Genomic DNA, 25,646 nt, shown 5'->3' with positions numbered 1-25,646 from the left:
CCAACATTCTGACCACCAGAGCATGAGTCTTTGCACTTAGAGCACCAGTACTGCCACACAGGAGAAATTCCTATCACTCTGTCTTCTGACTGAGCTACAGTGGAAGCTTTGCCCATTAAAAATTGAGGATATCATTTACCTCTCCCCTGGTGCAAATATAACCATAAAAATCAACATGAGCATAAACCGTAAATCTATCCAGCATGTCTGGAATAGGTCTTTTTTTTTCATTGCCATTGAAATGAAAGCACAGAATTTTTAAACTTCCATTGAGAAGTTACATACTCCCAAGAATGCAAACACAGAGTCTTGGGCTGAGCAAGAAGCAGACAGATACAACCAAACCCACTAGAAATACTGTGGATAAAAGATTACAGAGCATTTCCTAGACCAGTTATTTTCTATGTTCACAATCAGAAATCAACCTGTCCTGGATCTGCTGGCCATAAAAAAAAAGACAGAGAGAGACAGAGACAGAGACAGAGACAGAGACAGAGACAGAGACAGAGAGACAGAGACTGAGACAGAGAGAGACAGACAGACAGAGAGCATGCTGAGCCAGCCCGGGCGCACAGAGATGGTGACTAATACTGGGTGTGGTAGTTCACAGAAAGAAAGAAAGGCTACAGAAATTATTGTTTAGATCTTTTGTAAGTGAAAAGACAATGATGACACCAACCAACACATAAACCAAAATCAATCCCATATTAATTATACTTAAAATCTACTAAATATTTCTAAGTTCTAAAATAATTTTATCTTCTAAATGGAAAATAATTCTCTTAGCACAGTAACAGTGGAAGAAATCACAAACGAAAACTAAAATTATTTGACTTCATAATTCACCCAATAGATATTGCATACGTTTTATGTCCCAGATCCTGGGAAGTACATAAAATAGAATACAATGTATGAGGGGGGTTTTTCCTAAAATGTGGACTGAAGTTAAATGTAAATAACCAATCAAAAAGATGTTTTTGTACTTATAGTAGTACTAAGATCCATGACAAATAAATAGCACATATGAGTTGATAGGATAGCACTCTATTTCTAGTGAATCAGTGAGAAAGCTGTACAACTGACAAAGAAAAGAAAAAATAACAAATGTTTCATAGATGTGCATTTAAAAGAAGTTAAACAGTGGTAGAGGTGTACTTTAGTAGAACATTGCTTGCTTGCTTAGCATTCACAAGGCCGAGTTTGATCTCTAGCACCACAAAAAGGAAAAAAATTTCAAATTCAGTAATCAAAGAGATGTAACAGAAACAGGTGATCGTGTATAACTTACCAAACCCACAGAGTAGGTAAGTAAGTAGTGGGATCTTTCAAGTATTGGTACCCAGAATAAAATTCATAGAAAGGAGCACCGCTTTATGTAAAAAGAATTTTTTTTACAAAAAACTTCACACTGTTTGACAAGCTAATTCTGGCCCTACGAATCTATCCTAACAAAGCAGTCAGAAGCAGTGGCAAGATGTTATGTGCAAAATATTCCTCATAAGCTTGCTTTCATATAAAAAATATTGAGGGGAGATACAATTTAACTATGTAGGACACTGTTAGGTAAATAATCACACTCCTATATAATGAATTACAAATGTACTTATGGTATTTACAAAAGCTTTGCTGGTCTAGGGAACTCTGGGAGCTGGGCCACAGCACTGGGGCACTGTCTGTTGAACTGTTGAATTCGGGCCTTTACGGCAGAAGGATAGCCTCCATCTACAAAGATGGGGTGTGTGAACCAGCCCAGCATGGAGGAAAAAAAAAGTTTTGCTGACCTAAATACAATTCAATGGAAATAGCAAAGCATCAAATTTTATTGACTCTCCTTGTCTAGAGCTCAAGATGAAGTTATTTGTAAAAAATTTTCTCCCAATTTTCACTATGTATAGCAAAAGGCAGACTCAGAAATTCAGCACATACAGTATGGGGGAAATTGTTAAATGTGTCATTTATTTTTCTTGTTAGTATACTAAGTATGGTCCTTCCTGACTGGTAGCTATATTTTTATTGCTATTTATACCACCATGTTACCTAATTATCATAGACAGTGTTACATTAGTAATCCTGTAGGTTGTTAATAAAAATGATGGAAATCCTTTATCCAGAGTCAGTAAAACAAGGTCTTCAAAACTCATAATCTGAAATGATATTTTTGGAGTCTTATTTAAGCCAGAATGCAGGAATGATTTTAGCTAACAGCCAGCCTTGCTCCATTTTAAAAGCGATTAAGCAAAGTTGAACCACGCCCATTATTGTTAAACAGAATTAGATCAGGAGTTAACTAATAATCATACATTCAATCATACATACATTCAACAAGTTTCAATAAAACTTATTGCCATGAACTGAAAAATAGATTTCCTCTCTGGATTCCTGTTCATTCTTTGGCAAAGACAACTAAAGTAGTTCAATCATTTCAAAGCCCAGAAAAATTCACCAGGATCTGAAAAACCCCTCTTCCAAGTGTTTTAAAACACAACAAAAAAGTGTATCAATTTGTAATTTTTCCCTTCTCACTTAATATTAGTTTTTCTTCTCCCAAAAAACTTAAGTCATTGCCACATTTCAACCAAAAAGCAATGCTTTTGAAATTTTTTTATTGGCATATGTTTGTAACATGGAAAAAATACATTCATTGTGGGGATTGTTGTGCTACGTCTTGATCCTTTCACTTCTCCCTTTCCTTTACCTCCTTCCCGTGTCCCTTCATCTCCAGATCCCTTTCTCCTCTCTGCAGTCTGTTTCCCTTGTTTCTTATCATTTATCTTTTATTTTGCTCTTTATTTATAGTTTGGTTGTCTCATATAGGAGAAGCTATGAGATATTTAAGTTTCTGTATCTGATTTATTTCACTTAGCATAATGGACTCCAGGAGCTCCATTTTCCTACAAGTGCCTCCAATTTATCCTTCTGTATGGTTGAGTAATCCAAAAAGAAAATGTAATTCATTGTTATCTGAATATGATTTTTTTTCTACTTTTAAAATTTAGCATAAAACAGTTGTATAGGGAAGTTCAGGGAGAAACCACTATGAGTGAGAAAAAACTTGTGATAATTTTTCTTTTTTTACTTTTCTATTTTCAACCTTTGGTTTGGTATCATTATAATCAACGTATAGGGAACAGGGATGTTGGACAAACATTATGGACTGAACAACCAAACACTAAACATATAGAGCTTTCTAAGAACAACATGCCTGTCTCTTGATTGAATTAAAAGTTCAAATGTATCCTGTCCTCAAAAACAGCGCAGAATCTTTCCCAATCTAACTAGTCCAAGGAGACCAAGAGAACAGTTTGACTCCTTCCTCTTGTCCCTTCCCTGCCTTTTAGACTTAACCATTTAGCTCAGCTTAGGGAACACACAGGCACAAGCACTGTTGCACTTTGAAGTGTTTAGCTCTTGCTTATGCCCCGATCAGGGTCTCTGACACACATCACTCTCCAAAGACACCTATCACAGAACTTAAAATAAGGTATGAAGTCAAGAACAGCACTGGTCCCAGTCAGATAAGGGAAAGATCTTCCAGCTTTGCCTTGTGTGTTTCCTGGAAATAAAAATATGGGAGTAGGCACTGGGTGAGGCTAAGGTAATATTGAAATGTTCAGACACAAGGCTTTGTTTTATGGAGAACTGATCACGGTTAGAGATTGTAGTGTATACAAGTATGTGAATGTGTATGCGTTTCAGGCTTTGAAATCCAGATTTAAGAAGATTAAAATTAATTAGATCTCTCTAAACTCCGAGACCAGACATATATGAGGCTCCAAAGCAGCAGGTTGATCATTCGAGTTGTAGAAGCAAAAGGCAATGCCTCATTTCTTCAGCTAAGTGTCTCTTTCCTTGTGATTATACAGCTTCTGATTGGCTGACTGTAATAAAAACTTTTCTACAAAATACAAAGATAGCTTGTGAGGTCTGGAAATGCTCTGGGGCAGTCCCCACATATGAGAGATGAGGAGAATGACCTACTGGGACTAAGGAGCCTGCTGCCAAACCACCTGGCATACAGTGCAGTACGGACAGCCAGAGGCAGGTCCTACATCTCGCGGTGACCAGATCAAGGTCCTCGGCCCTGCAGTTGAGCTTGTTTCTCAGGCCTTAGTGGCAACTCCTGTACCTGCCACACCATCTTCCCATGGTTCTTGTGGTATGAACGACAGGCTGAATATGGAGGTCAATGGGATCCTTGGCTTCTCGGCCCAATTCCAAGACCTGTGGACCAGCCACGTATCTCTGGGTCAGGACTTGGAATCCTGTTCTCAAAGGTGGAACAGCACATAGAAACAAAAGTGTAACACCGAGGTGAGGGCTAGAGCCCACCTTTGCCTTCCTTAAACTCTAGCTCACACCCCTCGGGATCCTTTGACTTCCTCCTTCCTCAACTGATTCACCTACAAATTGCGAATGAATGTACCTGCCCTTCCCACTTCTCTAACAGGAGAGTAGGTAGAACCTAGCATACAAGTGGACAGCAAGAAAGGCGCAGTCTGGTTTCAGATGGAGAAAGGCGGGTGCTTCTTAGGACCATCTAATCAGCCTGAGTGGTCTCCTGGGTTTGTCCCCAGTCCCTGCCTCCCCCAGGTAATCGGGCCCTCGGCATTTTCCCCAAGTTCCCATCAGAGACAGAGCCCGGATTGGGGAAGCTGCAGCCGCTCAGAGCACAGAGCCTTCCGGCCTGTGCCACCCGTCTCAACCAACTGCGCTTGTGCAGCTCAGCCCGACAAGTGCCTCTTGGGACCTAACAAATGAAAAAATAATGCCCTTGAGCAAGGAATGAAACTGAACTATCTAAGGAAAACACCGTGAGCAAACACCGAGCTTCAGAGAAAGCCTCTGATTAGCAGAGCTCCCCTCGGGCAGTGCACGCTGGGTGCCTAGCTTTGGCTGCAGTGAGGTGGCAGGGCCAGGGCTGAGGCCATGTCCACCACCACGTGCCAAGTGGTGGGCTTCCTCCTGTCCTTGCTCGGCTTGGCCGGCTGCATCGCTGCCACAGGAATGGACATGTGGAGCACCCAGGACCTGTATGACAACCCTGTCACCTCTGTGTTCCAGTACGAAGGGCTGTGGAGGAGCTGCGTGAGGCAGAGCTCGGGCTTCACCGAGTGCCGGCCCTACTTCACCATCCTAGGCCTTCCAGGTAGGCACAGGGCACCTGGGCAGCACCAGCACTGGGCTGCCGACCTAGCAGCGCTTCTGCCTCTGGAGGTGCGCCCTGGCTACAGAAGGTGTGGATAAGGAAGGGGACAGGCTGGTTCGATGTCAATGACAGCTGCAGCCACACAGGAGAAAGTAGGAGAATTCATACTCTGGTGTAGGGAACTGCTAACCAGGAGACAGGCCGCAGGAGGACGAGGTTTATAGTAAGAGAAGCTGGGATTGCCTAGAATAAGCTAATGTTTCCCAAGGAGAAAATAAAGTATTTGCTCCCATGTGTATGCCATTGCATACATGAGAGTAGGGAAGGAGGATGGTGAGGATTTTGCTTGAGCCAGAAAAGTTTATCAAGAGCTAATTTACCCGGGGAGATGGCTCAGTGGAATAAGCGCTTCGCTGGCAAGTGCAAGCGCCTGAGTTCAATCCCCAGTTCCGCAAAATAAATAAAGAAATTTGAGGGGGCCGGGGAGATGGCTCAGTGGAATAAGTGCTTCCCTGGCAAGTGCAAGGGTCCTAGTTCTAATCCCCAGTTCTGGGGGAAAAAAAAAGCTAATTTAATTCTGTTTTAAACTAAGCTTTTTTCAAAAGGTTGGAATCTAAATAAGTGCCCTAAAATTGCCACTAACTTCTAATTTCCTTTTTCTGAATTTGTGTTGAGTACATCTAGTACTGTCTTCCTAAAAATCAGTATAAGTCAGGTGTAAAATTATAATAATGTTATAATAATGTAAGCATATAAATATAACCACACATGGGACATTCTTTCACGCTTGAAGATGCAATATGATAAATGTTTATAATGCAGATAATTATTTCAGACTTGCATCATAGAAACTTTGCATTCTGGATATTATGGGAGCTCTGCTTGTAGATTTTTAAAAACCATAAATAAAAAAAATAATAGGGAGAGCTAGGGTAGCCAAGATGAGAATGTAGTTTTGCCTCTTTGAAATAGGTAGGTGATGGCTCAGTAGAATAAGTGCTTCCCTGGCAAGCGCAAGGGCCTGAGTTCAATCCCTGGTTCCGCCAAAAAAAAAAAAAGAAAAGAAATAGGTAGGTGGAAATAAATTGCCAGGAAATTTTAAAGAAGCTATGGAGCCTTTGAAATTGATTGTTATAAGCAGTTCAACTAATTCATCTTTATTTTCAGAAAAAAAAAAAAATAAGAAGATGACTGTCAGAGTACAACAATTGAGTTATTTATTTCTTTTTTTTTTTTTTCTGGAAACCACTCATTGCAGGGAGAACAGGATCTATACCTCCAAGAAAGACAGGCTTGGGGAAAAATCCAACCCCAGGGAACACTGCCAGGCTGGCCAGGGAATGCGCTGTAAGGAGGGGAGAGGCCAGAGGGAGGAAGTGGATGACTTGGAGCGTTGAGTTGCTACCTACATCTAATGCTAACTATTAGATGGGGAATAAAGTTTAACCTTATATTCAAAATCAAGGCATGACATTGCATGACTATTCTTGCTCAGTAGCCCCTTCCCAGGACTCCAGCAAACACTGCTGCTGATCTCTTGGGCACTGTGTCACAGTGGCACTTCCACGTATCCCCACAACCTCATATGGCCACCCCTATTACTGCAACCATGCCTTGTTTCTTCTACTCATCAAGGCTGCTACCCTCCATGAGCCCCCTCAGAATCTCAGCTCCACTCCTCAGCAGTTCTGCTCCTGTACTGCAAAATCATCTGCCCCTCTCCCGCCCAAATCCAACCCTCCACTAGTGCTCTGGTGGCCCCGTACCACCCTGTCTATTTCTGATAATTAGCCTGTTAATTAACCCCACTCTTTGCCTCTTTCATCTATGCTTATGTCCTCTCCTGGAAAATCTCTCCCTCTTGTGGCTCCCTAACAATGGAATTAAAAGGCTAAATTTTCTACCACTTCTCATTCATCACCTTTCTTAATGTGGTTCCCATCCTTCCTCTCTTTAGTGTTTGCTCTCTTGACCCTGGCCGAAGGTCAGTAGAAGGGAGGGATCTTCCAGTCACCAGCTCCCAATTTCCAGCTCTCTCTACACATTTCAAAATCCAGGCACCTTCCATGAGCCTCTATGCCTGGATTAATTAGGTACAAACATAGCAGTCTCACACCTCTGCCTTCCTATATCCCTCATCTACTTTTCCCGATCTTTATTCTGGACCTCTTACCCAGTTCTATGGTCCTGCCTCTCCTTTTACCATACTCTAGGCTTGTTCATGGACACCAATTGGCCCACCCCAAAATGTCCCATTTATACCCTATCTGTCCTCTCCTCAAATCTCCCCCAAAGCTTCTTCACAGCCTCATATTATACAACATCCCACAAGCCAGAGCATTCTCACTGCATTGTGCATATTCTCCCTTCAAGACACAGCATGCAAGTCTAAGGAGCATTTATTATGTATCACAGATAGTACACAGCACAAAGCTACACTTGTCTGCTCCTGTAAACATCAGTGGAGGGCACAAGCATGTGCACAAATATTAAGGCAAAGGCAATACCAGTCCTGGGCCTTTCTGTGGATGTTTGGAGCACCAGAGATTTGGTGTTAAGTGTGAGGAGGGGAATGAGTCAGAATCGCCCGTGGGGGTTCTGTTTGAATCTCAACCTTAGATTGTCAGTTTGTTTACTTGTACATTTGTCTTGCGCAGCTTTTGTCCTGTCTCCTGCATCAGCTAGCTCGATAAGAATTTCTTTTCCAGTTCCCAGCATCAGACATGGTAAAATTAGTAGTCAGTAAGTGGTTGTTAAGCTAAGTTGAATTTTGGATTATAAGAGTATTTTAAATGTCTGTGTGACCCATGTGAACTAAACACAAGTAAAGGACTCCTTCCAAAAAGGAGAGCAGGCTGCCTTTGTTCTATAGTTTTTGCTATTACAGACCCATGTGTAGGAAAGAAGCAGGGCTTCCATCTGCCTCAAACAGATTCATTGTTCATCCAGCTATGTATTTAACAAATAATCCTTCGCATGCCTCATGTGTTACAGGGACTCGCTTCAGGGACTCTATTAGAATAGTTAATGTCACTACTGCAAAGAACAAACTTAAACATCTCAGTGGTTTAACACAACAAAAGTTTACCTCCCTGTACACATGAAGTCCAGGTGGCTTAAGCAGCCCCCTTGTAGCCACACTATTCAAAGAGGCCAGACCAAGAGGAGAGAGTACTTAAGAGGCACACTCCCTCTCAACCATCTTGGCCTGCAAATGACACATCATCCCCATTTACAATAGTAACTGCTTGTGCTGTGACACACCCTCCAGGCTGGTTTCAATTCTGATACACAGATAATTTCTTGCACACCAAATGGTCCTTGTGAAAGACAGCATGCCCTTCACTTACATTTGCTTTTCAAAGTATTAAGTTCTGCTACATATAAAATACTATTTGATCCAAGATATTGTACAATGTGTGGTTTCAGAAGCTAGACAGTTTGACAGGGGTGGCCTGAAATCAGGAAGGAGGTAGGATTTGAGGTGAATTCCTGCCTTATAAATTTCTCTGGTACTTAATACTTGATGAACGCAAATATCGTCATGGGAAAAAAAATTAGTTTTTCAAAAAATGATGAAGGAGAAAAAAAAGAGCAGGGGGACTTGGTAAATTAGTTTTTTTGTGGTACTAGAAATTGAACCCAGTGCTGCATTTCTAAGTTATGTTCCTACCCTTTTTAAACTTTTTATTTTCTGAACATTCCACTATGCTTTTCAGGCTAGCCTTGAATTTGCAATCTTCCTGTATTAGCCCCACACTTCTTTTTTCGCTGTCAGACCAGACAAAGAGCTTGCAGAGACGAAACCCAGTTGTAACTCAAGGAACTCTGAGGTGTTCCAAACCCAAAGAGGGAGAGATCTTTTAGAGTTTTTTGACACAGAAAGGAAGAAGGAAGGACTTCCTGACATCACACTTTGAGGACTGTAGACATGAAAGTAAGGCCCTGCAGCAATGAATGTATTTAGGGCTTTTGGAACCTGCTGGTGTTCTCTGTGTCAGTAAGCTTGTAGCCAGAGGACCCCGAGGTGCCCATCTTGCATAGCCTGTAACAAGCAACAGGGCTAGGACAGGAGAATGGGACTGGGTGCTGCTTTGCGTCCTGTCTCCCAGTTGTGCTGTAAGAAGTCAAGCTGTCCTGAGCCAGTGTGGGAAGGGAGTGTATCCTAGCATCCACACTGAGGCATCCCCCAGCCCTACTTATCTGGAGTATGAGGACAGGATTTCATCAAAAGCCAGGGAAAATATTTCTTGGGCTGAGTTTGCAGAAAAGAAGATACTTTAAATCACTGATAATTTGAGGCCATGGAGAAGAGTCTGGACTGAAGAGCAGCCAGTCCTTGTGCAGCCTGACTGGCTGCACTATAAATTGGAATCTGGAGATACAAATATTTGTCTGATGACTTAGATTTGGCAGACAGAAAAAAATGAGGAGAACTCAAAAGAAACTCAGAAACAGAAAGTAACATCATGAGGAGATGGAACAGACAGAAGGGGAGAGGGAGGGCTCTGTGGACCCTTGTGGAGCTCCTGAGGGAGGTAGGTGGAGCAACACTGACCAGCCAGCACCCAGGGCCTAGAGAGCACTTGCTATCAGAAGCAGCTGCATACCGCACTTCTTGAGGGCAAGGAGGAGCCTAGGGAGAGAGTGGACCAGAGAGCTGGATAGGACACCTGGAGATAGATACAGAAGGTTGCAGAGAGGTGGTGAGAGTTTAATTGGGGCCTAGAAAGTAAAAGGAACACTGCCCTCCAACTGAGAAGTAAGCCTGTAAGTGTTTGTCCAAACGCTGAGGCAGATACCTATCATACTTTTAGTTAATAATTATAACAATCACTAGCCGTTACTAAATTCTTCCCAAATACGAGTACTTTTCTTGCGAAATCTCACTGAACTTTTCACTTGTCTGATGAAAATGTGTCATGTCTGCTCAAAACTTACAGCCATAGAATAAATTAATTCAATTTAACCAACTGTATTATGAAGCCTATGAGTAGCTGAGTGAGGTGGGTGGTGGTGGTGGCAAAGCTATTTATTTACCTGTCCATTGCCAGCTCTGCATAACTTACAGCTTAAGATTTCTCCTCATTTTAGCCCACACAGGCAAAGCAGAGTGCAGTACTCAGACTCGGGCTGCACATACACACCCAAGTTGATTCATCAGAACAATATTGACTTTATTATTACAAGGTAGAAATGAGGCTCAGAGAGGATGCAAAGGCACCAAGCCCAAGATCCCATGGACAGAAGACGGCAGTAATGGTAGAGGCTGAAAGACTTCCAAGTCAGTGAGCTTTTCCAATGCCCATGCCTCGCCTCTCTTTCCAGGCAGGATTGGGTGGGCTTTAGAACTAAAGACAGTGGTCTGAGCTTGAAAAAAAAAGCAGAGGGGGCATCACACCTTGACACTCTTCTAGCAATGCTATTAACTGTGCACAATTAGACTACAAAACTGGAGAAGTAAATGATTTGCGCATCTTTCCCATTTTTCCTCCCTGGAGACAATGAAGACAAGGGCAAAGGACTGTCAGGGAGTAGAATGCACAAGAGGTGAAGACCTGGTAAACTCATGGCCCTGGCTGCTTGAAGGCATTATAGTCGAGCAATGCTTTAGGTTTCTTTGGGTGTGTTTGCAAAGATTTATTCAGTGGCAGCCACCTGCACTTCTTGATCTCCCTTTCTCCCTTTCTGAATGTTTCAAATAAATCATTTGTATCAGAGAGCTCAGTGATCCATCTCCCAGAGCTCAGCATCAGCAAACCTATCACTGCTGGTAGATCTAAACCACCCAAAGTTCTCAATCAGTTAAGACATTTGTTCTTCAAGGTTGTCTCCTTCCTCCTCCCCCCTCCCTCCTATTCTTCCTCTTTCTCTTCTTCCTCCTCTACCTTGTTTTTCTCCTCCCCTTACTCTTGTTTTTTTTTTTATTTTTAACCCAAGCCCTTTTCACTGAGCTTCATCTCCAACTCTTTATATTTTGAGACAAAATCTTGCTAACTAAGACTAGGTGTGAATTTGTGATCTTCCTGCCTCAGCCTGGAAGAGTGTTGGGATTCGAGGCAGGTAGCACCATGCCCAACCAAACACCCTTTATGAACTCAACTATCCAAAGTAAAGATTACTTAGAAGCATTTTGCCCTCTTTCCCAAAGCCATCTCATCCATGTTTTCGACACTTGATTTCTCAACCCCTTTGTAAGGACAAGATAGTCCTGACTTTTTCCATATGGCCAGCTATACTTCCCCATTTCTTCCTCAATGTGTAAACAACAACCACTGCTGGGGAGTCAGGGGGTTTCAAGCTGCCAATCATAGTCACACAGACAAAACAGAGGTTTCTATAACAGAGCTATCTTTAACCTAGAGAATAACTGCATAAACTCAAAAGCAAAAACCTACAAGGAAAAGAAATGAGACTGCTCTAAAATCCTTTTCTTGGAGGGATTTCCCTGTGTCCTCTTTGCCACTGGCTGAATATTTCCTCATAAATTCTGAATGTTTTTAAACTTATGAAACCAGCTTGCCTGTCCTTGGTTTCTGATGGAAGAAACTGGTCCAAGGAGATGAGTGATTGCAAGTTAATGGTAAAGTTGAAATGAGATGTGAGAAAGCCTCTTGGTTTTTAGCTAAGCCACTTTTCCTCTTCAAAAAAGAAAAGCATTATAGCAGACATGTCTGTTTAGTGTGTGGACAAGCATCTAAATTCTTATACACCTTTTTTCTTGTTGGGGAAACCCTCTGGGAGCTGAGAACCTGTCTACAGAGCCCAAAAGAACCTGTAACCTGAGGAGATTGCTGTGGGCTTGAAAACAACAAAAGCAGAAGGTGTGTGTGTCTCTGGGGTTGAGGCCAAAACATTTCTGTTTCTTTCAAGAAGCAGTGGGGAGCTAAGAACCACCCTGAGAGCACCTTGCCTGTCAGTACACAGCTCCTTTGGGACAATGAGATATTTTGAAGCAGGGAGGGAACACTGAGTTCAGAATTTTCTGTTTGCTTATTTCAGCACTGGCTCCTACGCGCCCTTCAGGTCCGATAATGCCTGTTATTCACTGGGAGGAACGCCGAAGTCTCACCTTTGGTGCAGAGAATCAGGCTGCAGAGCCCACTGAGTCACTTGCTATGGGCTGATAAGCCTCTACCTTTCAATATCTTGAGGAAAAGAAAGAGTGGCAAAAGAGAAACCTGATTCCTCCAGTTTCCCTGTTTACCTGTCTATGGGGAAAGATTAGAACGGTAAAATTTTCCAGCTGGAAGTTAAGTTTACATCACCAGCTTTCACCTCCAAGGCCAGTACAAGGCATGTGGCAGGGAATACTAGGTCATGCTAGGCCAGCAGTGAGTGTGGGGTGCATTTTTTTCCATCACTTGGCACTTGCCCCCATCACAGTTCTCATTCCCAGATGAACCCTTCGAGGGGTCTGCGATGCAGGGAAGATCTTGGCCCACCCGTCCAAGGCCAGTCTTCCTGGTTCTGACAGTGGCCTCACAAGAGATAAAATAACATTCTACCTGTTCTAAACATAGAGTAAAAAACAAGATAAGAGAAAGCTAGCAAGATGGAGTTTTTTTAAAGAGTATAAATTGTGGTAAACTCCTGATTGAAAGCAAGATCCAAGATGCATCAGAAATCTGGATGTCAAGAGAATAGGAAAGAAATAAGGCTTTTGGTGAGAACCTGATGACTGAGGCAGGAGGACGACTGAGACAAAGGCTGGCCGGATCAGACAGCTCTGGCGCTCCTGCGGGCACAGGCAGAGGCCGCCAGTAGCTAGCAAGTGCACAAGTTCCCACACACAGTGGCAAGCATCCCACCACTCACTGGACACATCGGGGGAGACCTGCACCTCGGCCACACCCACACTCACAGCATGGGCTTGGTGTGCTTTAGGAACTCATAAAACAGCCACTCAGCCAACAGAGAGCCAGGGGCCCATCCTTGCTGAAGGTGGGATATGTGCAATTATTCATAAAATAGAAAAAGGTATCCTCTATTCTGTTTGGTTAATTATTTTTTGTTTGGTTGGTTAGTTGTTTGCTTCTTTGCTTTTGGTTATTTTGTTTTAACCAGATTCTTTACCAAGTGCTCTTAAAAGGCACAAATTATTTTGTTCTCTAAAGAGCTTCGGGTTCCAAAAATCAGAACTAGAGAAGTTTTAAGATCTTCTAAAAAGTTGCTAGAGGGCCAGCGAGATAGCTCAGAGGACTGAGCACCTGCTTAGGCAAGCACAGGGACCTGGGATTTGATCCCGAGCACCACATGCCATACCAGCCCCACCTCTTGGGTGTGCTGAGCCAGTGACTGACTTCTGGTGTGGTGGCACATACCAGCAATCCCAGTGCTGGAGAGGCTGAAAACAGGAGGATCACTACAGTCTGAGCTGCATAGTGAGACCCCTGTACCATTTACCAAATACATTAAAAATAAATAAATAAACAAACAAATAAATAAATGCTGGGTAGATTTTTAAGTCTGGAAGAGGCTCATAGAAGCAAAATGGAAGGAATGTTGAAAGTTCTTCTTTTTCTTAAAAATTCTATTTCTTTTTTCTTTTTTGGTATGTATGTATGTAGTACAGGGTCTATAGGGTCTCACTATGTAGATGGAACTCATGGTGATCCTCCTGTTTTCAGTTTCCCAAGCACTGGGATTGCAGGTGCGCACCACCACACCCAGTCTCATTCGCCCTCTCAGCATGCTCTGGGGGTGGGCACAGCAAGGCATGCCAGGGATTGAACTCAGGTCGCTGAGCCTGCCTAAGCTGGTGCTTTAGTCTGCTGATATCTGGATGGCCCAAAAAATTCTATTTCTTGATAGTGATATCCAAGAACAGAATAGAATGAGAATGCTTCCTGAAGACAAGGGCTACCACATAATTGCCTTCTGCATCACTGCCCTGAACCACAGAGCTGCCATGCGGTTTGTGTGAATTAAAGACAACTGGAACCACACACTGAAAAACTATCACAAAATTGTTTCTTTGTGTTTACTCAGCCAAGATACTCTCTAGATGAGAATAAATTTGAAGTTCAGCACTTCTGGTAAAAATATAATCTTCTCAGGTTGTAAAATGCTAAAAGGCAGAGATTATTTCTCATGAAATTTTATACCTCCTACAGCATCTGGCAAAGGGTATGTCAGAGGTTTTGAGCTTTAAAATACTTGATGAATGAATAAATGAAGTCTTGGATGAATGTATGAGTATGTTAATTTATGACCATAAGAGTAGAGTGGTGTGGTGGCTTGAATACACAAAGTATGAATGAATACACATGCGGATACATGCTTGCATTTGTTAGCAAGGCAATGAACAAAAGTGTTTGTTCCCAGCATCCTGCAAGGCCAACAAGGCTCTGGAGAACAGAGGTCACACACTAGAGCATCCTAACAGTAGAAGTAGGTCATACGGCCTCTCCACACTTCTCATGAGTCCTCTGTGCCTTTCTGCAGTCATTAATGCTCTACTGTTAGAACTCAGCTGCCATCTCAAGATGCCAATGATATCAGTTCTCCTAGGAATGATTAGATCCATGGTCCATACTATATACCAACATGTTTGCCATCTAAGCCCAAGACTGGTGATGGGTGCTTATAGAGCTCTCCCCATAGACAAGCAACGTTTCTTACAGGGAAGAGAATGACAACGAAGGGATTGAGGGTCTCAGTGGTATAGAATTAGAGTGCCTGAACACTCACGTCTGCCACACGGAGACACCCGGTAAGAAGGCTGTCAGAGCCTCCCTTCCTTACAAGGGAGAAGACTCTAGCACATTATGTATGAACAAACTACATTTGCAGTAGTTCTCACTGATTGCAAGCTCTTGCCTTGTGACAAACTGCTTGGTGATAAACACTTTAGAGAGAATATGCTGGCAGTGCTGCTGACATGGGTGGCTATTTGAGATGGAAATCTTCCTGAGGAGGTTTATCAGAGACGCCTCTAAGGCTCCTAGAGCAGACAGAATGAGAATGCTTCCTGAAGACAAGGGCTACCACATAATTGTCTTCTGCATCACTGCCCTGAACCTCAGGGCAGTGTGTGCTGAGAGTCATATTCGTAAGTAATCTCTTAGGTCAGGTTATCCCCCTGAGATGATTTGGAGAAGGTGTCTTTATACATTCTTAACATCCCTGTCAGAGAATGACACTTTTTGGCCATGTCTCCAAGTTTGGAGGATACATTCTGTTGGGAGCTAACAGATCCCTGTGCCATGACAGCAGTCAGAACTTCAACTCTATATCGAGGTCCTCAAAGCAACACACTGTAATGGGAAAGCAACATCTCCGGGACAGTTCTGAGTTTGACACCTAGCTCTGCCCTTCTCTTGGTGTGTGTCCCTGGCAAGTTACTTCACCGCTAAGCCTCTGCTCCTTCAACTATAAAATGGAGATAAGAGTGTTATCTATATTGGAGGGTTTTATGTGGGTTGAATTATTTAATGTCTGTAAAATTCCTACTAGCTTTCAAGCAAACGTAGGAACCCACTGAGCCAATTGGGGCAGGACAGAGCTTCCAGTTCTGTTTACACTTTCCAGGAGACCTCTACCTTTAAGAGTATAGGCTGATTCCGTGGTGCCCTTTTTAAGAAGATAAAGTTCTAAATATTTCTCCTGTTTCTTTCCACCCGAAATTTTCAACTTTACTGGGACATTACTGGTCTCGATGAAGGTAAGGATGACACCTTCATTGGATGTAGCCTGTGACCAACCCTGTTACTTCTAGAGATGCATAAGGTCTTTAACTGTGATAAAAGTGTTTCTCTAACACCACCCTTTCGGATGTGATGTCTTTATGCTTAGACTTGACACAAGAAGTCCCTCGTATCTATGAGGGGCTTCATCACTTTGGTCACATCTTCAAATGCTTGAGGGGTGGAAACTCTCCACCAGCAAAACAGCTTTAAGAGTTAGTATTTTTAGACACTGCTGAAGCCATCTCACAGAAAAAAAAAATGACATTTTGGGGCTGAGGAGATAGCTCAGTAGAGTAAGTGCTTGCCTGGTAAGCGCAAGGGCCTGAGTTCAATCCCTAGTTCCACAAAAAAAAAAAAAAAAAAAAAAAAAAAAATGAAGCCATCTCACATGTATGAGAATCATTTAATCTCAAAGAGCAGAACCCCAACATAAACTAGCTTCAAGAGGAATTTTTTTTTAATGATGTGAGGATACTTCCTAGGTCCCAAGGAAAGACTGTCGCTAGACTTCAGGAATAGTTAGAGGCCAGAGACCAAACACCATCAGGAATCTCTCTCTTGAGTTTGGTGTACTTGTTATCATCCAGCAGGTTTCTCTCCCTGGCAGAAAACACAAATTCAAGACTACATATTATAATTCCGAGCCCTAAAGAGACACTTGGGTCCAAAGTACAAACTTCCTGTGTAAGTGTCTCATCTGCCCAGTTTGAGTCAGATACGCATGCTGGAATCATTAACTGTACTCAAGGAATCAACTGTGGCCTGAAGCATTAGGGCCAGTAGTGCTACTATAGTGCTATCCCATGCTGGCCTACAAGCTATTCATTATCTATCTGAATCATTCTGCTACTAAGTCTGAGAGTAAATATTTCTAGACTTTTATATTAATTTCACATTTCTGTGATACTCTAGAATATGATTTTCTATTTTTTCAGGGCATCAACTTATGACAGATCAGAAATCAAAATGTTTAAGTAGTTTGAAAGGCACTGGTGAAGACCTGGCAGCTCCTTTAGGAATCATGTGCTTAAGAGAAAGAGGGAGACACAATGAAAGGAGAAAGCAATCAGCACTGAGCACATTATATATGTACCTAGCTGTGCACTTTACCAAACTGACCCACAGTAGGAGACTTACTCACTGGAAGACATCAAGGACCGTTTGTCTTCCTTGTTAACATTTCATTATATTTGCGGTGGATACACTTTATGACTGTCTTCCTGCATTGGCTCGACCCTTGAGAGCAGACATTTCTAACCTATTAACCAAGGTCAGCCCATGCTCACTTGTAGGGGCTCAGCAAACAATTGCTTCAATGAGTCACTGCACTTTAAGGATGCACTTTAATGTCGGATCTATCTCGAGGCGAGGTCCCTTCAGCAGAGTCCAGCAGAACCTGAAGCTGCAAATGACTGCTAGAAAGAAAACTACAATAAACTCTGGTCACGTAGAAAGGCTTGATATTGATATACTGATTTTTTCATATACATATGAAACCTACAGCTCATAGTGACCTTAATAGTCGGTCTTGAAAAGGGACAAAAATAAAATAAAATTGCTATATCATGTACATTGGCTTGTCATATGTGACACACTAATACTGAACTTTCCTAAAGTGGACACAGCTATGTGAATCTCTGAGTTCATAAGGAAAGATATGTTTGGATTATAAGTCAAAGCTTTTCTGTAAATTCTATCAATAATTTGATTGTTACTTTAGGCAAATCACTTTCCTCTTCCAGACCCAATATTATCAAGTTGTAAAATGACATAACTGAAATAAATGCCAAAAGTCTTCCCAATCATTCATAATTTTCTCATTCTCTAGACATCTCTGTGCATAACCTTCATCAGTCAGAAGATTATTAGTTACCCATTTTTCATTTCCCATAATTCCCATCCCTTGAAAGAGATAAGGTTCCATTTATGGACTTGCTATTTCTCAGAGGTTCAGCACTGGTTAATTGTGGTTGCTGTGTTTTATAAACCGAGTCTAATGAGTTGTGTTAAAGTTATTTGTCTGCCTGTGCCTTACCCTTTCCCCTACAGCCATGCTGCAGGCGGTGCGAGCCCTGATGATCGTGGGAATCGTGCTTGGCGCCATCAGCATCCTTGTGTCCATCTTTGCTCTGAAATGCATTCGCATTGGAGGCATGGAGGACTCTGCCAAGGCCAAAATGACACTGACCTCTGGGATCATGTTCATTCTCTCAGGTAAACACGGGTTCCTGCTCTCAGGTGTGCTTCTGAGAATATCATTCTGGTTGAAGATATGTGGGTCCTCATTACTGAGCATGGTTCAGATCTTTGCATGCTGGGAATCAACGTCTGAGTGTGGAAGTCTAATTGCATGCTCATGAGTGCTAATGACCCTCTCAAAGATCACCCCAAACGTAATATAAGAGTATCATATAAGGTAATCATGTGACTAATCCCTGAAAGGAATCTTCTTAATGAAAAAGAAAATAATTTTAAAAAAAGAACTCTTGACAACAAAAGATCAAATGCAAAATAGGACAATTTACCCTTGGTCCCTAGATGCACGGGGCTCTCTCCCTCTCTCCCTCTTTCCCTCTCTCCCTCTCTCCCTCTTCCCCTCTCTCCCTCTCTCCCTCTCTCCCTCTCTCCCTCTCTCTCTCCCTCTCTCCCTCCTCTCCTGTACTCCTCTTCCTCCTCTCTCTCCCTCCCAGAACTAACAAGGTACAGATAAGCATCTAGGTCATCATCTAACACACAGTGAGAACCCAAGAGTCAATGATTAATGGACCATTCTGTATAGGAATGGAATATTCTGCAGCCTCCTCACCTACACTCATCTAAGAATAAACTTCCCTAAAGCTGACTCCGAAGCTTTCTTGTTCTTTGTCAACAGGTATTTGTGCAATTATTGGTGTGTCCGTGTTTGCCAACATGCTGGTCACTAATTTCTGGATGTCCACAGCGAACATGTACGGCAGCATGGGTGGGATGGTACAGACTGTTCAGACCAGGTAACTTTCCAATCTATTTCTCAATATTTCATGGTGAATATTGTTGTAAGAATCTGATTAAACACATGTGCCTAATATGACTGTCAGTGCCTGGAATAGCAAAAATTTATCAGATAGAACTATGGCGTATCATAAATCAACAGTGGTCTATAAGTTCATAAACTTCATTTCAGTGAAATATTCTTGCTGACATGACTTTAGGTTGATCTGACATTTGCATTGAAATACAGTGACAGTTCACAGCATTTATCTAGCACTCTTACATAGGCCCCATTGTGGTGGCAACGAAACAAGCAGTTAACCAGGCATGGAAATGAACATCAGCTTACATTTACAGTCCGTTGTGGCAGCCTGGCTAGGAAAAGGTAAAAAGCTGGAATAGAAATGAGCTTATTTGAAGCCTGGAGTTGGAAGAGGGTAGAGGGAGTAAGGTAACATTTTTTCCTTGTACCACTGTGTCTTTCACTCCATCGTTTGTTCATTTTTTCTGCACATGTGTTGAGCATGTCTCATGGGTCAGGAAGTATTCAGAGTATGAGAGATACAATGCTGGGGATATAGCTTAGCATCACAGCACCTTCCTGGCAAGCTTGAGGTTGTGAGTTCAATTCCCAGACCAAAACCAAAACCACCACAGTACCAGAGACACAGACAAGATTCTTCCTCACGTACAGTCCAGCACAGAGAGAAACAGTTCTACTATAGTTTGGTGACTGGAGTATAACTTTTAAAAGATAAAAAGCCAATGCTAACACTTGTGTTCATTTAGCCATTTCAAATTAGTGTATTTAATAGCAAGAAGCAATGACAAATCCTGAAGGAGAAAGATCTTGTTCTGGGAGAGAAATATAAATATTATACCAAAGTGACCTTTCCTCTCTGTGTTGGGTGCTTGGCATTTCTGCAGCCACACCAACATAAATAGGTGTGATGATATGATAAATCCATTATTCTTTGGATCCCTAGTCCAATCACCTCTACATTTCTGCTTTGCTCAAGAATAAGAAAATAAATGATCCCCATAAGCTAGCTGTCCTCATGCTCTGCCATGTTCCCCCCACAGTTTCTTGGTTACCAGGGCAACTTAAAAGTAGGCAGGTTAACTCACTTCAGTTTACTTGGGACTTTCTCAGTTTGCACACTAGAATTCCCACATTCTGAGAAATATCTCCACCATGGAAAAGGCAGAATTGTTGATCAGTCTACTAAAACAAACCCTACCCTGTCCAGAGTATCAAGTGGGGCCTATATCACTACCCTTCCCCAGAGGAGCCGACCACCAGCACCCAGAAAGAATGCCTTCTACCACTCTTTCTTGGCATCTTCTACCTTGGGCAGGCAGTGTCAGCCTACAATTCTGACTACAGATTCTGAGAGGCCCCTAGATATCACTTGCCATGAATGAACAGCTATATATCTCCTTCTTTCTCTATTCATTTTCTTTGTTTTTGTTTTTGTTTTTTTGGCGGAACCAGGGATTGAACTCAGGCCCTTGTGCTTGCCAGGAAAGCACTTATTCCACTGAGCCATTCCCTGGCCCCCTCTATTCATTTTCTGTATCTGGAAATCATACAAGACAGCCCATTTGCCAAGAAAGATTTTGGCAATCCATTTGATAGAACTTTGGTTCTGATGCCCCATTACTGTTTATCTCCTCCTTCACGCACACCACTACTCTGTCACTGCTATGTTATGTGTTTTGTTGCCCAAGCCTAAACCCTGGATCAGAGCTACAGACTGCCTGCCTTCCCACGGCATGCTGCCTGCAAGGTATTTTGTATTAGCCTAAACACTTCCTTCTATAATCTGGATTAATCACTAATTTAGAAGTGCCACAGATTGTGTTCCTCAGAAGCAGATCTTGAGAAGAGGCTCCTGGAAGAAGTGTGTATTAAGAAAGGAGGTCAGGTTAGGAAATGGAGAAAACAGAACAGGAAAGGGAAGAGCCAAGAAAGAGTGTGATTTCATATGCATATCTGACTCAGCCTCATCCTAAATCATTGTGTGGTGTGAATTACACCTCCAACTTGTCTCTAAAGATCTGAGCTTTTGTGTTTCCATGCCAATCACACCCAGTCCACACAGCCAAGGGCTTTGGGGGCTAAACAGAGACAGAACTTGAGGGAGACCAGCAAGAGACCATCAGCTAGAGGCAAAAGAAGATAAGCTGGAAAAGAAACATAGATATGGCTAAAGGGGCAAAGGACTATCAGTGCTGTACAAGCAGATTTCACCATGCGCGCACACACACACACACACATTTTTCCAGCTTCATATATTAAAAAAAAAATTCAGATCTAACAGAACTAGGCCCTCATTCTCCTAAAGCAGCCTGCTCTGCACTGAAAGGCAGCTGCTCTCGCAGCAAGAACTTACATTTTCCAGTTTACCACATTCCTACTGCTCTTACATGGTCCAACTTGGAGACTATTTATCACTGTGTTAATGGAGTTTCTTTCCATATGTTAGAGTCAGGAAAAGGAAATATTTTCTTCTGCTTTTCTCACTTCCCTTGTTTAACCATCTTTCCTGACTCAGGTACACATTTAAGTTTGCAAACCTTGACCCAGAGTCCTTATGTTAAGGAGAGGACCCTTGTTCCCTCTGCCCCTTAATCTTCTCATTTGTAAAATGGGAATGCTAAATCCTGTAACAGTGACTGTTGGGAAAGATTAAGTGAGATGACGGTGGAAAGGCACGTAGCAATACCAGCAAGAGCTCAATAAATGGTAACATTTACTGTTATATCACTACCATTATATGGCCACTTACTCATCTTTAGGGACACTGAGGATGGGGGTTCTGTCTGGTTTGGGGCAGAGAGTTGTACTGCCTGCAGGAAAGCCACCTAGAGCCAGGAGGAGCAACAGGAAGGAGTCTGTTCTTCAGCCTCTAGCCACATTGGGTAGGATGAGTGAGGAATGGGGTTCATCATTCCAAGGCAGCAACCCTCAAATCAAATGTCTTTTTCCTAACTCCAAAAGAATAAAAGTCGCCCACATATAAATTTTCTCCCAAACTTTTTGAAGGACTGAGCTCAGTCAGCCAATCCTCCTCTGTGTATTATACTTGGTCACTCTTGCCCTGTTAATTTTAATCATTTTAAAATGTGTGTGCCTTTTAAGTATATCCAAAGTAATGTTTTCTTAGGTTGTAGAGGTGGGACACATTGCTGTCTTCCTACTGTCAGCATAATATTCTCAGTTCATGTAGTAGATTTTAAAAGTAAGTGATTGGTAGGGTTCTAGAAACAATAACCATCATCTTAGGGAACACAAAAGAAACCTCTAAGGGGCAGCATTACTGTGCTGCGCTCTTTTCTGCTGGCCTTTTACAGATGGAGGTCAAGTTTCTAGCTAGCACCAAAATACTGACATCCTAACACTTTTTGGTGACTAAGATACCTCTTCCCACCATACAAAAATGTCCATTTGGGATAATAATTATTTTATTCTCAAATTTTGCTCAGTCTCATTCTGATGTAAGAGTCCCCAGAGGAGGCATGCCCATTAGAGAAAGGGTACCACTTTAGAGTCAGAGCCTCTCAGGTTGGAATACCAGTACAGGCTACAACAGGAAGCACTTCTGTCTATCTTATTCACCCCTATACCTCAGTGACAACGCAGTGCTAGGCACACAGTAGGACTACAATATATAGTTTGGGGTTTTTTGGTTGGTTGGTTGGTTGGTTGGTTGGTTGGTTGGTTGGTTGGTTTTTGGCATCAGGATCAAACTCAAGGCCTTGTACTTGTCAGGCAGGGGTTATGTTGCTGAGCTACATCACTGGTCAAGCAATATATAATTCTTAAACAAAAAAGTAAATGAAATGAGTGGTCACTTCCAACTTACTTCTTTTTTAAGATAATACTCCTACCTGCACGGATGATGGCATGGTGCATTTTTTAGCTTCCATTACTGTAGTGAAATACCTGAAGTAATTAACTTACAAAGAGAAAGAATTTATTTGGCTCACAGTTTTGGAGAATTCAAACTGTTATCTAGAAGATTCATTGCTTTGGGCCTCTGATGAAGGTGTCAGATGGTGAGGAGTGTAAGATGGCACCAAACTGCTTACTTCACGACCAGTAAGCAGATAAGAAAAAGAAAAGGGACCAAGGCTCCTTAATTCCTTTCTAAAGCATACCCTCAATGACTTAAAGACTCCCCCTGAGCCCCACTTCCTAATGAGTTGACCCCCTTCAAATCTTCAACATCTGGGCCTTTGAGAAATATTCAACACTCCAACTCTACCCCAGGAGTTACCTGAGAAAATTCAAGAGAAGGGGATGAATGCTTCTGGCCCAGTGGAGATTCAAGGAACTAAACTTTCTTCAGTAGTAATTTGAGATTTCATATCCAGGAAATATCTCTTACAAAATTTTCCAGACATTCTCTTTTGCCAGAAGAAGTAAATATTTTTAAAGGGCAGACAGGAAGGATGGGTGTGGTCAGGAGAAGATGGTAGAGCCTGAAGAACCAAGCCAATTAAACTCACAGCCACCATCTTGCTCCTCAGGTACACCTTTGGTGCAGCTCTGTTCGTGGGCTGGGTTGCTGGAGGCCTCACACTCATTGGGGGTGTGCTGATGTGCATTGCCTGCCGGGGTCTGGTGCCTGATCAAACCAAGTAAGTCTTCCATCCCCATGTGGTCAGACACTTCCTTTGCTCAGAGTCCATTTTATTGTATCAGTCTGGGTGTTTGGGAGAACTTAATTAACTAAAGGTCCATTGAACTTTCCCACTTTGGAGATTCTAAGATACAGAACAGAAATAGATCAGCCTAGAAAGACTAGGGGTGATACTATTTGAAAGGAAAAAGAAATATCCTAGGTTCCTTTTAGCTCCAAAGTTCTTTAACTCGGTCATCCTCAGTTGGGAGATATTTTGCACTATCACCTCTTTCCAGGATATTTGGCAACTCTGAAGACAATTTTGATTGTCACCATTTTGGTAAGGAGCAGAGGAAAGTGATATTGACATCTATTGTATACAGTGTAAGGAGGTTGCTGAACATCCTACAGTGTACAGGACAGTCCCTCACAACAAAGAAGCATCCATTGCAAAATATCACTGGGAATGGTGTTGCAAAGCCATGTTATAACTCCACAAGTGGACCCAGAGTTTTCAGAGCCAAATTCCAGTGTCACTGTACTGCTAACAGGTCCACTGCTCTCCAGCAGGTCACCTGTCCTCTCTGGGCCTCTGTCATAGTCCACTTGGGCTGCTATAACAAAATACCACAGAATGTGTAATTTATAAAAAATAACAATGTATTTCTTATGATTCTGGAAGCTGAGCAGTCCAAGCCCAAGATGCTGGCAGGCTAGGTGGCTAGGTGTCTTAGTCTCCACTTCTGGGTGCACTTTGGTGTTGTATTCTCTGGAGAAGAAAAGCCCTGGCATCACATGGCAGAGAGACAGGGACAGAGGAAGCTCCCTTCAACCTCAAGTACTTTTCTAAAGCACTAATTGCTCATGACTCAATCACTTTCAAACCAAAGCAGCCACTGTTACCTTACCCATAAAATGAGCCAATTAAGGGAGATGAGTTGTACCTAGGTAGCTTCCAACTGACAAATTCCATGATTCTTTGGAAAAAACAGTGTTTCCTGGAACATTATTCCTAGTTCCCCTTCATTGTAATTGATTAACAGAGACAACCTACTAGTCACTACCTTCCAACTTCATGACTCCCTAATATAAAGGCAAGAAATTCTGCTGTAAGCAGAGGCATAAATTTAGTATCTTACAGAATAGGGTGAACAACCATCTTGGTCTTCCCAAGACTAATGGGCTGCCAAGGACACTGGTCTTTTCATGCAAAAACATCCATGGTAAATGGGGAGATTGGTCCTTCTACTGAAGACATCTGTATTCATGGACTATTTCTTTGCTCCCAGCTACAAAGCCGTTTCTTATCATGCCTCAGGCCACAATGTTGCCTACAAGACTGGAGGCTTCAAGGCCAGCACTGCCTTAGGATCTCCCACCAGGAGCAAGAAGATCTATGATGGGGGTGCCCACATGGAAGACGAGGCCCAATCCCACCCTTCCAAGTACGACTATGTGTAATGCGCCAACATCCCTGGGCATGAGCAGAAGAAACTCTTCCTCAAAGACAGCTCACCAAAAATCAAGGAGATTCTACCTTGACTCTTCATTGCTTTTGACTCATGGCTGGAAGTTAGCCAAGACTTGATTTCATCTGCAGTGAGTCCAAATTGTCTTGGCCAAATATGTCCCTGTCTCTAAAAATTCCATCACAAAACAGCTGAGTTACTCTTTATGAATTGGAAGTTACGTAGCTCACATTTTATAATCCTGTTTCTTTTCTAAAACAACTTTTAAAATCTGCCTTAGAAGTGGTTTGAGGGCTGGGGAGATAGCTCAATGGAATAAGTGCTTGCCTGGCAAGCACAAGATCCTGAGTTCAATCCCTGATACCAGAAAGAAAAAGAAGAAGAAGAAAGTGGTTTGACTTCCTGACACTTTGATGATTTAAATAAATCCTTCCTCCTCCTTCTATTTACTAAATGGATTGATGATCTATTGCCCAGCTTATCGCAAGAAATATTTTTGAAAGGAAAGAAAACAAGTAGATCAAAAGACACCATTTTCTGCTATTTGATTATTTTCCTGTCTTTATCTTCAACTTGACTATTAATAAACACTAATTGGAGAAAAATGAAAGGGGAAAGATATTTTTAATCTCTCCAGACCATTATCTGAGTTTTTTACACTAAGATCTTAAAAGTTACTGGACCAAAGCCTTTTGGGCATCTGCTGAGTTGCAGCAGGACCCTCCCAGCAGTTTCCTGG

General features: G+C 42.3%; 1 protein-coding gene across 2 annotated transcripts in view; it reads left to right on the top strand.

The window, feature by feature from the left end:
- Positions 1-25,223, top strand: part of Cldn18 (claudin 18) — a 35,802-nt gene extending 10,579 nt beyond the window's left edge. Inside the window, exons 1-5 of one of the 2 annotated variants that reach the window (XM_004624990.2) lie at positions 4,794-5,146; positions 17,887-18,051; positions 18,710-18,827; positions 23,344-23,454; positions 24,728-25,223. In XM_004624990.2, coding sequence (XP_004625047.1) covers positions 4,927-5,146; positions 17,887-18,051; positions 18,710-18,827; positions 23,344-23,454; positions 24,728-24,899 — 786 coding nt within the window. In that variant the 5' untranslated portion in view covers positions 4,794-4,926 and the 3' untranslated portion in view covers positions 24,900-25,223. Of the gene's footprint in view, positions 1-4,793; positions 5,147-17,886; positions 18,052-18,709; positions 18,828-23,343; positions 23,455-24,727 lie in introns of those variants that run through there. The other variant, XM_004624991.2, reaches the window with a different exon arrangement.
- Positions 25,224-25,646: the final 423 nt, after the last annotated feature.

Source organism: Octodon degus, unplaced genomic scaffold, assembly GCF_000260255.1.
Source record: "Octodon degus isolate 3935 unplaced genomic scaffold, OctDeg1.0 scaffold00008, whole genome shotgun sequence".
NCBI classification, from domain to species: Eukaryota; Metazoa; Chordata; class Mammalia; order Rodentia; family Octodontidae; genus Octodon; species Octodon degus.
Note: the sequence above shows the minus strand (reverse complement) of the source record. Positions and strands in the feature narration are given on the sequence as shown.